Source organism: Pongo pygmaeus, chromosome 10 (assembly GCF_028885625.2).
Source record: "Pongo pygmaeus isolate AG05252 chromosome 10, NHGRI_mPonPyg2-v2.0_pri, whole genome shotgun sequence".
NCBI lineage: Eukaryota > Metazoa > Chordata > Mammalia > Primates > Hominidae > Pongo > Pongo pygmaeus.
In genome coordinates, this window is record NC_072383.2 from 33,645,466 (window position 1) to 33,662,101 (window position 16,636).

Below are 16,636 nucleotides of genomic sequence, written 5' to 3' on the forward strand. Positions count from 1 at the left end.
AGATAGTCCTAGTTCTTCCATAAACTAGATACATCGTAGGTTTAAATGACACCTAATGTCTTTGGGTCTCAAATCAAGCCTTTAGAAAATGAAAATGTTTTTACTGCCTGATACATAAGATCCATTCCAGTTGTCTGCTTCTATTTTAATGTCCTTCCATTCCATCCCTACTGTCATTCTCCCATCCCCACTCTCAATTCCAGCTGTCTCCTTTTTCAGGCAAGGAGGTGGCGTGACACTGTTCGTTGTTTGTGGATGATTGTTCTTCAAGTTAACTTAATTATTTTTTGGGAGAAATTAGTTCCCTGTCCATGGATAAAATATACAGTTGACTAAGATACTCTTATATTTTTATACCTGTCTATACCTGTTACTTATTGTTTTTGTCTATAGTTAATGGTAATAATGAGGCCTACTCTATTTAGGCACTAGTTACTTATAATTCACTTAGTTCAAGTCTTGGCTATGCCAGTTAGTGTGTGACCTGGGGTAAGTTAGTCTTTGTGAGCCTCAGTTCCTTGCTATACAATGGGGTAATAATACCTGCCACATAAAATTATTGTGAGAATTAAATAAAACAGTCCCTGTCACGTATTAGAGAACAATGCCTGGTGCTGTCATCATCTAAGGTAGGAAGAGGACAACAGTTAAGCTGAATAGTTTCGTTATTTTTTCAACCTCAGGAGCCAGCTAGATATTAACAACAAGAAGAGTGTAACTGATTCAATCCGTGATGAGTATGCTTTTCTTCAAAAGAAATACCCATCTCTGGCCAATAGAAATGGAACAAAGTATCTTGCTAGGACTCTAAACAGGTAATTTTTTTACCTTTTGGAAATGAGATGTGTTTGTTTTTACCAGCAGGTGTCTGAGAGCATTCATTTTCAGTTCCTTACATTTTCATACTATTCCTAACAGCTTCACTTATGGTTTCTTATATAGTAGGTTCCTGAAGAGTAGGTGTCTCTGTTTTTATTGGGGTGGTTGACATTACATCATCTTGTAGTCTAGAATGAATGTTCAAGTGATTTTAAAATGTTTTAATTATGAAAATTTTGACAGTTAATTTAGTTTTGTGGCTAGAACTAGAGATGACTTCATTTCCACTTTGCATTTCAGGAACTGATTAAAATTTGTAATTTTCACATTATCTATTCTTAACTTAGAATGTGTTTTATTTACCAGGAAAGGGAGATGGAAAAACAAAGAAATAGCATGTCTTTTATTCCTATTCACTGTAGAAATAACTATACGTTGGATTCTGAATACCCACTGATGGTGTGGGACTAGAAGACCTTTCTAGATGATTTATAAATGACTGAAGTGGAAGCCATTTTCTCTTACTTTTATCTTATTCCCTAAAGACTGATAGACTTGGATCTTAATAAGATTGATTTTCACTTTGCTGGGTACCAATTGTAAATGACAAGTCAATGAAACCAAAATTATATAGGAAGAATTGATTGGGTGGCTTATTTTCTCTGTGGTAATTGCAGTAATATGAAAATAATTTGCATTTTTTCCTTTTATTATTTAGGAAAAATCAATCAAAATTGTTTTTTTCCTATTCACACACAGTTAATCAGTATGGCAGAGAATGCTTCTGAGAGCAGATATATGGGGAGTTTTCCCCATACATCAAGCAAGGAATTCTCCAGGGGATTCTAGCTGAATGTCCTTTAATTCAGTGCTAACACTATTTACCTGGAGATAGCGTCAGCTCCCACAGGTTGAGGGTTCAGTCCCACAAGACTAACCCCCAAGTCAGATGCCAGTTGTAAGCACAGGTTGTAGCCTGTGTTTCTGACTGACGGGCTATAAGTCAGGGTACCCATGATCCCCTTTTCATGTTTGATGAATTTGTTAGAGTGGCTCACAGAGGTCAGGGAAACACTACTTAGCGTATACCCACTTACTGTAAAGCATATTACAAAGGATATAGATAAATAGCCAGATGAAGAGATGCACAGGGCTGGGCATGTGGGAAGGAATGTGGAGCTTCCGTGCTCTCTCTGGGCACACCACACTCTAGGAACCTTCATGTGTTCAACTCTCTGAAGACCCAATGAACTGTGTCCTTTTGAGTTTTTATGGAAGCTTCATTGGCCATTGGTGATCAGCTCAATGTTTGGCCTCTCTCCTCTCTTCTGAGGCTGTTCTGGTGACCAGCTCCCATCCTGAAGCTATCTAGGGACCCCCAGCCACCAGTCATCTCATTAGCATGCAAAGACACTCTAAACACCCTTAATGCTCTTGGAGAGTCCAAGGATTTTAGGAGCTGACTACCAGGAAATGAAGACAAAGACCAAATATATATTTCACAGTATCACATTTGCCAGGACAAATTATTTGATAGGTTTTCCCCATTTTAAAAATTTGACTTGTTTAGGGCTTTAGAATATACAATTTTACTTTTAAATCCTTCCTTTCTAACCTTTTTTAGGTTACTGATGCATCACATCAGAGATTGTTTACCAGAGTTGAAAACAAGAATAAATGTTCTAGCTGCTCAGTATCAGTCTCTTCTAAATAGCTACGGTGAACCTGTGGATGATAAAAGTGCTACTTTACTCCAACTTATTACCAAATTTGCCACAGAATATTGTAACACTATTGAAGGAACTGCAAAATATATTGAAACTTCGGAGCTGTAAGTAAGAAATTTTTCTGTAGATTTGGTTACCTAGATTGCTAGGTCACTTTTCCTTTTGTGAAGATGACTTCAGCTCAGATTATCTGATTAAGATTTATTTTCTATAAAACAAAAATATAACTTTGTAGAGATAATAGGATGATGTCTGGTTGTGTGAAAATATGCTTTGTAAATGATGTAAAGCAAAGTAAAATTGTCACATATTTTTAAAACAATATTTTAATAAGTATTTAAAAATATTTAATTTAGCTTTTAAAGTGTTTGTTTCTTTAGTACACACAGTATAATTGCTCATAAAAATTAGAAAATGCAGATAAGTAAAAATAAAACATAAAAACAAAATTACATGTTGGTGTGCACCTGTAGTCCCAGCTACTCAGAAGGCTGAGGTAGGAGAATCCCTTGAGCTCAGGAGTTCAAGTCCAGCCTGGGCAACATATTGAAACTCCATCTTTTTTTTTTTTTTAATTGAATCCAAATTTTATTAAGGATTTCAAGTTACATACTTCAGATTTCTAGAATGGAATGGAATAATTTTGGAACTGGAAAAATGGCATAAACACTGATATCCCTTGAAACTTCAATTTTATAAAGAAAATTCTTCTGCAAACCACATCCCCATTATATAACAAGACTAGGTATTATCGACACCTTCACTTTGGCAATAGCTATCTCCTAAAAGAATGAAAAAGATTATTTTGCTACCTCAGTTCATTAAAAATGGGATTCTGGCCAGGCACAGTGGCTCATGCCTGTAATCCCAGCACTTTGGGAGGCTGAGGCGGGCGAATCACCTGACGTCAGTTCGAGACCAGCCTGGCTAACATGGTGAAACTCCATCTCTACTAAAAATACAAAAACTAGCTGGGTGTGGTGGCAGGCAGCTGTAATCCCAGCTACTTGGGAGGCTGAGGCAGGAGAATTGCTTGAACCCGTGAGGCGGAGGTTGTGGTGAGCCGAGATTGTGCCACTGCACTCCAGCCTGGGCAACAGAGCAAGACTCTGTCTCAAAAAAAAAAAAAAAAAAAAAAAAAAATTGGTATTCTGTCTTTAAAGTTCAGAAAAAGCTGCATTTAGATGAACTATGGCTACCAAAACAAAACAAACAAAAAAAGAGTGTCTAATCAAAGCAAAGGAAATCATTGTGAAAATAAAGAGAACAAAGCTATTATAATTGGTTAAGGATTTCCAGTAGTAAGTTAAAATCTCAGGAGAGGAATGGATAGCATTACAAACAACGTGTTCACATTCCAAGACCTGAACACTAACTTCTCAAAAAGGAAGTTTTCATCACCTCTAAAAATGAATTCAATGTAATTTTGTTAAGAGCAGGAAATCTAGACCTTCCTCTAATGACAATCCAATAGTCCACCCTCGCCATCGTCAAAAGAAAGTTGCCTCAGAATTAACAGTAATTAGCCTGAGGTATTGTAAATGTGGCACTACAGTCTGAAATTTAATGGCATCTTTTGTCAAAAATAGTCTTATCTCCACTTTAATCTCATGACTACAATACTATAGTGCTATCCCTGTAGTATTTACTACTATGCAGTCATACAGAAAAAAATCGTTGGACCTTGTGAAATAGTGCATCCATCCACTTCTATAAAAATAGGAGCCACATTGGCCGGGCGCAGTGGCTCACCCTGTAATCCCAGCACTTTGGGAGGCCGAGGCAGGCAGATTACGAGGTCGAGAGATCGAGACCATCCTGGCCAACATGGTGAAACCCCCATCTCTACTAAAAATACAAAAATTAGCCGGGCGTGGTGGCACGTGCCTGTAATCCCAGCTTCTCAGTAGGCTGAGGCAGGAGAATCGTTTAAACCCGGGTGGTGGAGGTTGCAGTGAGCTGAGATTGCACCACTGCACTCCAGCCTGGGCAACAGAGAGAGACTCCATCTCCAAAAAAAGAAAAAAAAAAAATATATATATATATAAAATAATATATATAATAATATATATAGAAGCCACACAAAGATCACTAACTGATAGTTTAGTTGATAACTGTTTTCCAGTTTAGTTATCAAAGCATGGTGTGAACAAAATGCTGAGTGTCAACACTGGTGTTACAAATAGGCCCCAAATTTTGAGCTTTTAATGAGAATGAGAAACATTTTATGAGATTTAACTCAATATGCCTTAACACATCCATGAGGTAGTTAAGTAAACAGTACTACACATTTTAATACATAGTAAACAGAAGCATGGGTAAGTGACATACTCATACTTTAAGCAATAAGAATTAGAAGAAACCACAGAAGCTTGGGGCCTTCTCTCTAGCTCTACCCCAAAGAAAATGAACTTTAATTTTTTTTTTTTAAAGCATCGTATCGCTGAAGATTTTCTTCTTCTTTTTTTTTTTTTTACACTTGCTTATTAGTATAGTATCTCTTTCCAGAGCTGGTACCCTTTTCAATAATGTGGTAAAAACTGAGTATAACCCTTAATTCAAGCTAGGCCTCTGCTTCTACCTGAATTGGTACAAAATTAAGACATCTTGTGAGAACTAAAATTGTATTTGAATTTTTTATTTTAGGCTACAAAAACAAGCAAACAAACAACAAATAACTTGAAAACAGGTCTTGTCAAATGATGTAAGTTCATCCTTTCCAGGGAAGCAGAAGGTAGACCCTACCACAAAGAAAAGATGCTTAGTTAATGGAGGTTAAATATAAAAGTACAGTGAAATTCAGGCTAACTTCTGAAAAATCCTGTTTTATTCACCTCACTGTGGTACCAGTAACTATACTGAGTCAGGTTACTTTACAGTAACCTTTTAACTATGTCACCTATAACACAATAATCCATTAACAATCTAATACAGTTATTGGGTGTGGTCATACTGGAAATTCTTAAATTCTTAACCATATAGTTGTCTTGCCAATTTTTTTTTTCTTTCAGACGGAGTCTTGCTCAGCCACCCAGGCTGGAGTGCAGTGGCAGGATCTCAGCTCACTGCAACCACCATCTCCCGGGTTCAAGTGATTCTCCTGTCTCAGCCTCCTGAGTAGCTGGGATTACAGGCACCCGCCATCATGCCTGGCTAATTTTTGTATTTTAGTAGAGACGGGGTTTCACCATGTTGGTCAGGCTGGTGTTGAACTCCTGACCTCAGGTGATCTGCCTGCCTCAGCCTCCCAAAGTGTTAGGATTACAGGCATAAGCCACTGCGACTGGCATGTCAGTTTTTTTTTTTTTTTTTTTAAACAATGAATTGTCTTAGTACAAGTCCCTGCATTTCTGTGACAAAGTAATGACAGGCACAGCTAATCCAAGCAGACTTAACCCTATTCAACAAACAGCTGAAAAAATACTTCGGTTCTTCAAGGAAAAAATTACAAAAAAAGGGTGTTTCCTTTAACAGTTGTTAATTTTCATAGCTGTACTGCAAGAGCTATATAAAAATATTCCAGAAGAACCAAATTATGTAGCAGTGAATGAACATATGTGACAGAATTTGTGCATTCAACATATCTGGCAGAAAAACTAGTGAAAATGCTAGGTAGAACAGATTGGTCTTTAAAATATCAGTTTCCTGTCCTTTAAAACAAAAATTGCCTAGTCTACCAAGAAAATACAAAAACATAAGGCAGTAAGTAAAAGTTGTGTTTAGGCTAGTACAGTGCAGGTTATCTTCAAGGCCACATATATCCTGCTTCACTGCTGCTTGCACTCTGCTTGGTTTTGATCCTTCTTCGGGTCATAGTCTGGATCATTTTCCTCATCTCCTTTGTCTTCCTCTTCTTCATCTGCTTCTTCACCTTCTTCATCGTACTCTTCATCATCATCTTCAATAGCTTCTCCAGTAAACTATAACACTGATCTTGGGATTGTATGCTCATGTAAAAAGTGACCAATTTTGAAGTCTGCAGCAAGGATAGCTTCAGCATCATCATCCAGATCTCCACTCTCAGGAACTTCAGGAGGGGCAAGAAAATTAAAGAGTTATTGGAAACTGTTTTAGTCACAATACGAATTGTCCCATGTCCCTTGTGTTTCTGCTGCTTCTTAATGGTTTTCAAAATGACATTCTTTCCTTTTTTCCAATCTATCTGGCCCCCTGTACAACCCATGATTTCTTGTCCATCAAAAGAAAAGGGATCAGAATCATCTGGTTCTGGTTCTAACCTCATCCTATATGTCTTTGTCAGCACTTCATTTGTAAAATATTCACTGGGTTCAAAGTGAAATTCTAAGACAAAACTCATAGGCTGGCCAGCATCTGAGAACTTCACTTTAGTATCTTTCACATGCTTCAGAATAGGTTCATCATGTTCCTGAAGCATATCACTGAACAAGTCAACATTCTTAAAAACAGGTAACCAAAATTCAGGAATTCCTTTGGGGTCTTCTTTTTCTTCATCGTTTTTCTCATCTTCAGTCTTGGCCTTTTCTTTCAACTCCTCTGAAATCTCATCTTCTTCATCTGGTTTCCATTCACATTCTTCCTCCGTAGGTTCATAAATTGTATTAATAATCTCAGATTGCTTATCAAATAGAGGCTGATAGAGAACAGCATACTTCCTTTCAAGATCGTGAACTTCCTCATAGAATTTGGCTTCTATCTGTGCACCTTTAACTTGCAGGTTTTTGAGAGCATTCACTCCTCTTTTAACTACCCTAGCTAGGCAGGTTGTCAATGTCTGCCATGTTATAAGAACTCCAAATATCAGTGGCTAGTATGGGAAGCCAGGCGGCTGGAGCTGTGCAGGCAGTGACTCAGGGCAGCAGTGGTGGTGGGGAGGAGGAAGAGGCAGCGCCGCAAGCAGATGGCACTAAAAAAAGAGACCCCATCTCTGAAAATGAAAAAAACAAACTCTTAATTTAACCAACCTGAGATAATTCCTAAAATTTGGCATTGACCTAGGCATTTTTGTATGCATCTATAACACATAGATGCCTATACTACATGTCTTTAAAAATCAGATGCTATACCTATCTTGGAATCATTTTGTAAATCATGTTAACAAATAACTTTCTATCTCATACATTACATTTTCAGTCTGAAGATTTGCATAGTATTTTACTTTTTAGATATACCCTCATTTGTTAGGCCAGCCTCCTACTACTGCATAGTTTGTTTTCTGTTATGTACACATATAAGCTGTGATGGACTACCTGCATCTGTCTTTGGGGCTTTGTGTCCAAGTAAACACTGAGGATAAATTTGTAGAAGTAAGTTTATTAGATTAAAGGATATAACATCCTTAGAATCTTTCATTACATATTGCATATTGTTAGCAAATTGTACTGTTTTACTACTAGCAAGAACATCCATTTCTCTACACCCTCATTAGAACACCTTTTTATTTTGAAATAATTATAGACTCACAGGAAGTTGCAGGGTGATGTACAGGGAGGTCCCACGCACCCTCCACTGTGTACCCTTTCCCCCATCTCCCCCACTGTTGGACGTCTTGCATAACTATAGTACAATAACAAAGTGAGAAAATGGACATGGGTACAATCCACAGAGCTTGTTCAGATTTATACGTGAACTTGTGTGTGTGTGTGTGTGTGTGTGTGTGTAGTTCTGTATCCTTTAGTGTGACCAAGATGGTCTTCATATGAGTCAACTCTGTAAAGAGAGTATTTATCACAGACTAATTATTGGTTATATGTATGGCATATTGAGAAACATAAAGATTACCACAAATGGGCCTTTAATGAGTTTAGTGGGGAAAGTAAGTCAAGGTAATACTGGGCTTGATTAGGCTGCAAAAGTATAACTTTTATTTAAATACTTCTGTTAGCTATAATTCATGTTCAGAAAAGTACATACAGTGTATATGCACACTTTATAAATAGTTAATAAACGAATTATCTGTGTCCACCTAATCAAGCGTTTCACACACTGAAGAGAGACCATTTACATTTATTTCAGGGTTTGGGAGAACTCCACATTTAAGAAGGCATTTGAATTGGGCTCTGAATAGAATTTGAGAAGGCAGTAATGAGAGGGCATTTTAGGCTTGGGAACAGCAAAGAATAATGCAAGAATAATGTTTTTGGAGAACAGCAAGTATAGTGATGGGACATAATAGGAGATAAGGCAGGAAGGGTGTCTAGGAACAAGACTGTAGATACGAAGTCTTTTCTGTCTTGCTCTGTCGCCCAGGCTGGAGTGCAGTTGTGCGATCTTGGCTCACTGCAACCTCTGCCTCCCAAGTTCAAGTGATTCTCCTGCCTCAGCCTCCCGAGTAGCTGGGACTACAGGCCTGTGCCACCACGCCCAGCTAATTATTTTTATTTTTTATTTTTATTAGAGATGGGGTTTCACCGTGTTAGCCAGGATGGTCTCGATCTCATGAACTCGTGATCCACCTGCCCTGGCCTCCCAAAGTGCTGGGATTACAGGCGTGAGCCACCGCGCCCAGCCCCCCTTTTTTTGAGACAGTCTCACTATTGCCCAAACTGGAGTGTAGTGGCGTGATCTCGGCTCACTGCAAACTCTGCCTCCTGGGTTCAAGTGATTCTCCTGCTTCAGCCTCCCGAGTAGCTGGGATTACAGGCGTGCACTACTATGCCTGGCTAATTTTTTGTATTTTTTGTAGAGGTGGAGTTTCACCATGCTGGCCAGGCTGTTCTCGAACTCCCGACCTCGTGATCCGCCTGCCTCGGCCTCCCAAAGTGCTGGGATTACAGGCATGAGCCACCGCTCCCAGCCGAAATTCTTATCTATTAAGCAATACTCATTCTCCTCTCCTCCAGCCCTGGTAATCTCTAATTTAATTAATTAATTACTTTATTAATTTATTTTGAGACAGAGCCTCACTTTATTGCCGAGGCTGGAAAGCAGTGGCACAGTCTGGGCCAGTCTCTGCCTCCCAGGTTCCAGCAATCATCCTGCCTCAGCCTCCTGAGTAGCTGGGACTACAGGTGCCCACCACCACACCTGGCTAATTTTTGTATTTTTTTGTATTTTTAGTAGAGACTGGGTTTCACCATGTTGGCCAGGCTAGTCTTGAACTCCTGACCTTAGGTGATCTGCCCACCTCAGCCTCCCAAAGTGTTGGGATTACAGGTGTGAGCCACCATGCCTGGCCGAATTTACTTTCTGTCTCTGAATTTGCCTATTGTAGATATTTCATATAAATTGAATCATTCAGTATTTGTCCTTTTGTGCTTGGCTTACTTCTGTTAGCATAATATTAGACTAGTACCTTTTGCCTGAGCTACTATAAAAAAGTACTCAATAGTGGTTGTAAAAATAGAGAGGAAGGGATGATTTGGGGAGGCATTATAAAGGTGTTTGTGGAATTCAATTGGACTTGAATTTAAAAAAAGATAATACCAGGGTTTCTAGTTATTAAACAAGATAGAAAACATAAGGTGCTCAGTAACTATATCAAGATATTTAATTTGTCTAAGGCCGGGCGCAGTGGCTCACGCCTGTAATCTCAGCACTTTGGGAGGCCGAGGTGGGCAGATCATGAGGTCAAGAGATCGAGACCATCCTGGCCAATGTGGTGAAACCCCATCTCTACTAAAAATACAAAAATTAGCTGGGAGTGATGGCACATGCCTATAGTCCCAGCTACTCGGGAGGCTGAGGTAGGAGAATCGCTTGAACCCGGGAGGCGGAGGTTGCAGTAAGCCAAGAGTGCACCACTGCATGCCAGCCTGGGCGACAGAGCGAGACTGTGTCTCAAAAAGAAACAAAAACAACAACAAAAAAAGAGAGATTTAATTTGTCTAGAGCAAGAGTAGGGCTGGGCACGGGTGGCTCACGCCTGTGATCCCAGCACTTTGGGAGGTCAAGGCAGGCGGATCACTTAAGGTCAGGAGTTTGAGACAAGCCTGGCTAACAAGCTATGCTTATTTATGTACATACTGTCTATGGCTGCTTATGTGTCTAATGGTAGAGTTGAGTAGTTGCAGCAGAGACTGTATGGCCTGAAAAGCCTAAAATACTAACTGTGTGACCCTTTATGGAAAAAGTTTGCCAACCTCTACTTCAGATTGTGAGTCAATGGAAATAAATATAAGGCACTGTTTCCTGTCCTCAAGGAGCTTATATTATAGTTGAGGAAAACTAGGGCAGAGAAAAGATGCTTAGCAATTCTTAGTTAACTGTTGTTTTATGTCAGAACGTTTATTATATTTACATATATATATATAGATACCTATCATTTAATGATTCCTTTTCCCATTTAAAAAAATTAGAGAAACTAGTTCGTAATGAGTTGAGTTAGAACACGTGGTAATGGGAATGAATGAAATTGTTTATCTGAGGCTTTCTCAGAAAATAAGATGAGCTTAAAGCTTCTAGAAAGACTTCTAACTTGTATCTTCTTTCCCTTTTCGCAATGCCAGAAACCATATACTTCATTGCCTTTCAGATGCGGTGGTGCTAGAATTTGTTATATTTTCCATGAGACTTTTGGGCGAACCTTAGAATCTGTTGATCCACTTGGTGGCCTTAACACTATTGACATTTTGACTGCCATTAGAAATGCTACTGTGAGTATGCTTAGCTTTTTAGACTGTAAAAAAAATGAGGTTAAAGTTTTTCTTACCCATATACTGTGTCTTTTTACATTTAATTATACAGTTTATTTTGCTCTCATATTTGAAATTAAAAAGCATTTTTCATGAAAAATACCAAAAATGTGACTTTCTTAACCCTTGGGAAGAACTGAAATTACATATATAATAAGAGTTCTAAGTTTTATTTTCTCAGGGTCCTCGTCCTGCTTTATTTGTGCCTGAGGTTTCATTTGAGTTACTGGTGAAGCGGCAAATCAAACGTCTAGAAGAGCCCAGCCTCCGCTGTGTGGAACTGGTTCATGAGGAAATGCAAAGGATCATTCAGCACTGTAGCAATTACAGTACACAGGTAACGGTGAGAAATGTAACAGGTTTCACATGAACTAGAAAAGGACATGAAGTGGTGGTTTCACTGGGTGGAAGGAAATGTATAGGCTGGGATACAAGGTAAAATCTGTAGTTCCCTTACCTGAAAGTGATTTGAAATAGGATTCTTAAAATTCTTAAATGTCTCCAAATTGAATTCAGTATTTCTGTGATCATTAAGTAAAAGAAAATGACTGTTAGCCTGGCATGGTGGCTTATACATGTAGTCTCAGCTACTTGGGAGGCTAAGGTGGGAGGAAGGCTTAGTGAGACTATGTCTTTAAAAAAAAAACAAAAACAAACGCTTTCATTTTTCTTTCATCTACCATTTATAGGAATTGTTACGATTTCCTAAACTTCATGATGCCATAGTTGAAGTGGTGACTTGTCTTCTTCGTAAAAGGTTGCCTGTTACAAATGAAATGGTGAGCTACTATAGCATAGATCATTGTAATTACTATTAGTAAAAGTTTAAATTTTTGCTTGGCTGCTTTTTAATAAGCATTATATGGTTACTTTAGAGTTTAGGCATAATGTTTTCTAGTGTATTGGGAGGAAAAACAGGTTGAGTTTCAGTCTCATTTTAAAGGAAAATTTTTAATAATTCTGGTATAAAGTACATTTTTTCTTCATATTTTAATCATTGTTAGCCTGCAGGCATGGGTTTTCTTGAAAATAGATTTATGATTGAGGGGTGTGAATAGCTTTGCTGTATTATTTAGTACCACTGATCTTAAAAGAAAATTAGTTCCATCTTTAGCCTCAGTAAACTGAGCGTTTATAGCACACTGTTACTTTGAGGTACATCAGAGTAATCTGGCCACTTCTGCAGTTTGCTTGTTATGACCTAATAACTATAATATTGTAGTTGCTTGCTACTATTCTGTGGGTTGCTGCTATCCACACAAATAAAAATGCTGAAATTGGCAGAAATATGGGATAAGCATTTAAAATTGCCCTCATGCCTCTAATTGTTGGCTGGGTTTTTTGTTTTTTGTTTTCTTTCTGATCACTAAAAGTGCATTTGGGTCCTTGGCTCAGGATGGTGAGCCCCGTGGAGGTTTACTAAGAGTACAAAACCATCCTTGGAATGTAAGTGCTGCTGCTTGGTTGTTTCTTTAGCGAGGATAGCCCTCAGATTCTGATGTCTAAGACTGAATTTAGCCCAGAATCATTGGACCTTCATTTTAATAGACCCTTTTTACCCAGTTCTGGACTGATAAGTGCCGTTCTGATACCTGAGATTTGTTAGGACAGCACATAATAAAGGGCTTAAGTTTATTCTCTCTGTAAGACTTAGTGGTGTGGTGGCTCACACCTGTAATCCCAACATTTTGGGAAGTCGAGGTCGGTGGATCACCTGAGGTCGGGAGTTTGAAACCAGCCTGACCAACATGGAGAAACCCCCTCTCTACTAAAAATACAAAATTAGTTGGGCGTGGTGGTGCATGCCTGTAATCCCAGCTACTGGGGAGGCTGAGGCAGGAGAATCACTTGAACCTGGGAGGTGGAGGTTGCGGTGAGCCGCGATTGCGCCATTGCACTCCAGCCTGGGCAACGAGAGCGAAACTCCGTCTCAAAAAAAAAAAACAAACAAAAAGACTTAGCAATTCTGTAGAGGGCTGGATAAATTAATTTTAACTTTTCTTTTTGATTTTCCTCTTAGGATTTTGAACTGCATATAATATTTTAACTAGGTGCTTTATAGTTAAGGCTAATCAGTCACTACCTCAGGTCTTCAGATGTATCCTTTACCCAAATAAGTTAACATCTTTAACTTATGCCTGGTTATGAACTTATTTTCTTATTGTTGAAAATGAACTAAAAAAGTGACATGGAATAGTGGATGATCTGAAGTTTTAATAGCAAAGTTGCATAAAGTGTTGGAATTTAGATTTGCATCAGGTAGATGACTATTTTTCCCTAATAGTAAAATACTTGTCGTTACTTTAATGTTATTTTTCCCTCTTAGAAATGCAGTTTTTAGATGCTGAAGTGTAAATAATTTTAAAGCTAGAGTAAATTATTGTTTGGCATAAGATTTATCAGTTGGAATATAATTATCAAGTAATTTAGGCATAAGTTTCCTGTACTTTTTTGGTATTGTCTGTTTCATAAGTTTTATATATAAATTTCTCAAAGTAAAATATGGTTGATGTATTTTTGTATATCGCCTAACTTACTTTTTTTCTAGGTACATAACTTAGTGGCAATTGAGCTGGCTTATATCAACACAAAACATCCAGACTTTGCTGATGCTTGTGGGCTAATGAACAATAATATAGAGGTAAATATAATTCTTAAATGCTTTTTCACAGATAGAAAAATCTGTTGTAACTCAGTTATATCAAACTTATTTAGCATGGAGTAACTATAAAATAGACACGTGCCACATTAGTGCCTGCTGCATGTCAGGAAGTATGCTGAGGGGATTACATTGTTTTCCTAATTCTCAAAACCACCTGCAGGCATTATTACTTTCTGCTTATGAAATTGAAATTCAGAAAGAATCTGAGAATTCATTGATTTGGTGTGACTGGCTCTATTTTGGTAACTTACAGTTTATACAGGGGAAGTGTGTACAACAAAGTATTTAAAATTGTTTTCATTTGGCTCTGAAAGCTGTGAAGGAAACACTCAAGAATTAACCAACTTAGCATAAATTTGGAAAAGCAGAGTGCTTTTTTCACCACTACGGGGATGGCTGCATTTCATGGATCTTTTCTTTCCTTTTGATTTTAATGTAACAAATTGAATAAGACCTCAGATGGAGCCAAGGCTGGTGGACAGAGCAATTTATCCAGAAGCCATTTTTTTCCTCTGCCACTTTTCTCCAAAAATAGTACATTTTTCTGCTACTCCCTAATTCAGTAGGACCTGAGTCCCCTGCTATACCAAATTTCCTCTTCTGCATATGCATGGTGAGAAAATTGTAAACATGCAGTTCAGAAGCTGGAAGGGATCCTGTGTTATTGACTTCAACTCTGGTTAAAACAGATGGGGTGGCCAGGCGTGGTGGCTCACGCCTGTAATCCCAGCACCTGACATCAGGAGTTTGAGACCAGCCTGGCCAACATGGTGAAACCCCGTCTCTACTAAAAATACAAAAAATTAGCCGGGCTTGGTGGCAGGTGCCTGTAATCTGAGCTACTAGGGAGGCTGAGGCAGGAGAATCACTTGAACCCAGGAGGTGGAGGTTGCAGTGAGCTGAGATCGCGCCATTGCACTCCAGCCTGGGCAACAACGGCAAAACTCCGTCTTAAAAAAAAAAAACTGGGGAGCTTGAGGCTTACAGATAGCAGTTATTCCTTTGGTGCTTATTTTGCAGGGCACTATTATAGGAAGCAAGCACCTTCTTAACACAGGTATAGGGAACTAATTTTTGGTTACATAGCTGGGGGTGATTCCTGTTATCAGAAAAAATTCCAAAGTGCATACATGAGTAGGCACTTCAAAACACTCAGAAAGTAGGCCAGATAACAGTTATGTTAAAAATTAGCATGTAGACACTTAAAGGATTTAGTTCTTTTTACATTGAAACTAACATCATGAAAAACTTGTTTGCGGTAGTTTTGTTACACTGACAAGGTCATATGTGATATGATTTCAGATTAGTATTTTTCTACAAATGAATAGGTTTCTGGTTTTAATGACTGTGCCAGAGAACTTTATGTGGATATTTTCATTTAATCTTTACCATACCCCGAGGGCAGATCATGTCATTAACAGATTAGGACACTAGGGCTTCAAAATAGGTGGTAAGCTGTCCAGTTAGCAAAGCAGGTACTCCAGATCTACTGGGGTCCAGGAGCAGCTCAGATCATAACTGGTTAGTAACAGACTAGGGTGAGAATTCTAGATACCGTGCCTTTTGCTTTGTATCCCTGTTCAAAACGTACATTTTATCATGCTAATTTTTTATTTTGAAGATTGTTAATATCTATACTTTTATTATGTTTTTTTTATTACTGAATACCCTCCCATGAAAAAATAAAATTGGGTCAAATTTCTGTCAAAAAAAATTATTACACATGAAACATCATTGTGGGCTGGGTGCGGTGGCTCATGCCTGTAATCCTAGCATTTGGGTAGGCTGAGGCAGGCTGATCACCTGAGGTCAGGAGTTCAAGTCTAGCCTGGCCAACGTGGCGAAACTGTCTCTACTAAAAATAGAAAAATTAGCCGAGGGTGGTGGATGCCTGTAATCCCAGCTAGTAGGGAGGCTGCAGCAGGGAGAATCCATTGAATCTAGGAGGTGGAGGTTGCAGTGAGCCAAGGTCACGCCACTGCACTCCAGCCTGGGCGACAGAGCAAGACTCCATTTCAACAAAAAACAAAAACAAAATCATTGTGAGGCTTTAACTTATATTTTTTTGCAAGTTGGACTGTGTTCATGAAATACTTTCTACTTAGGAGCAATTTTGACTTTAACCTAAATAGTTTCTACTGTATCTGATGCTGCCTGTGAGAGATCCATCATTAATTAACATCTACAGATTTCTATATCTTCATAATCTTTTTTTTTTTTTTTTTTTTAAGACAGAGTCTCATTCTGTCGCCCAGGCTGGAGTGCAGTGGCATGAGCTCTGCTCACTGCAACCTCTGCCTCCCGGGTTCAAGCAGTTCTCCTGCCACAGCCTCCTGGGTAGCTGGGATTACAGGTGTGTGCCACCATGCCTGGCTAATTTGTATATTTTTAGTAGAGACAGGGTTTCACCATTTTGGCCAGGCTGGTCTTGAACTGACCTCAAGTGATCTGCCCACCTTGGCCTCCCAAAGTGCTGGGATTACAAGCATGAGGCACTGTGCCCGGCCAATATTTTCATAATCTTTTACCTATCTTGGTGCTTGGATATAGCAGATGCTTGGGACATTCTAATTTGAATTTAACAGTTTCTTTAGTTTTGTACAAGTTACTTTGATAATATTAGCAAATTAGAACAGTGGGCAATTGATCAGTCTGTTAAATTAGCCAGGTTACAGAAAGGACTAGCAGTTGTCAACACTATTTCCTAGAGGAAGAAATAGAACATTTTTATAGGATAACCTCAACCACAGATACTTCTTCAAGGTACGGTTTTATGAGGGGAGTTGTTTGAATTTAACACAAACGTGTTCAGGTTA

General features: G+C 38.6%; 2 protein-coding genes and 1 pseudogene across 18 annotated transcripts in view; 1 reads left to right on the plus strand and 2 right to left on the minus strand.

Annotated features, from left to right (window-relative positions):
* Positions 1 to 16,636, plus strand: part of DNM1L (dynamin 1 like) — a 64,744-nt gene that overhangs the window by 39,229 nt on the left and 8,879 nt on the right. For 9 of the 17 annotated variants that reach the window (XM_054442570.2, XM_054442577.2, XM_054442575.2 and 6 more), the window contains 6 exons: positions 684 to 815; positions 2,444 to 2,650; positions 10,999 to 11,119; positions 11,340 to 11,495; positions 11,848 to 11,937; positions 13,707 to 13,799. In XM_054442570.2, the coding sequence (XP_054298545.1) occupies positions 684 to 815; positions 2,444 to 2,650; positions 10,999 to 11,119; positions 11,340 to 11,495; positions 11,848 to 11,937; positions 13,707 to 13,799 (799 nt within the window). Of the gene's footprint in view, positions 1 to 683; positions 816 to 2,443; positions 2,651 to 10,998; positions 11,120 to 11,339; positions 11,502 to 11,847; positions 11,938 to 13,706; positions 13,800 to 16,636 lie in introns of all 17 variants that reach the window. The other 8 variants (XM_063672610.1, XM_063672611.1, XM_063672614.1 and 5 more) reach the window with 1 other exon arrangement.
* Positions 4,718 to 7,306, minus strand: LOC129009520 (nucleosome assembly protein 1-like 1; annotated as a pseudogene).
* Positions 7,033 to 16,636, minus strand: part of YARS2 (tyrosyl-tRNA synthetase 2) — a 30,974-nt gene continuing 21,370 nt past the window's right edge. Inside the window, exons 6-7 of the transcript XR_010127785.1 lie at positions 11,616 to 11,679; positions 7,033 to 7,452 (exon numbers count right to left, since the gene is read on the minus strand). The gene's annotated coding sequence lies outside the window, so the exon portion shown is untranslated. The remainder of the gene's footprint in view (positions 7,453 to 11,615; positions 11,680 to 16,636) is intronic.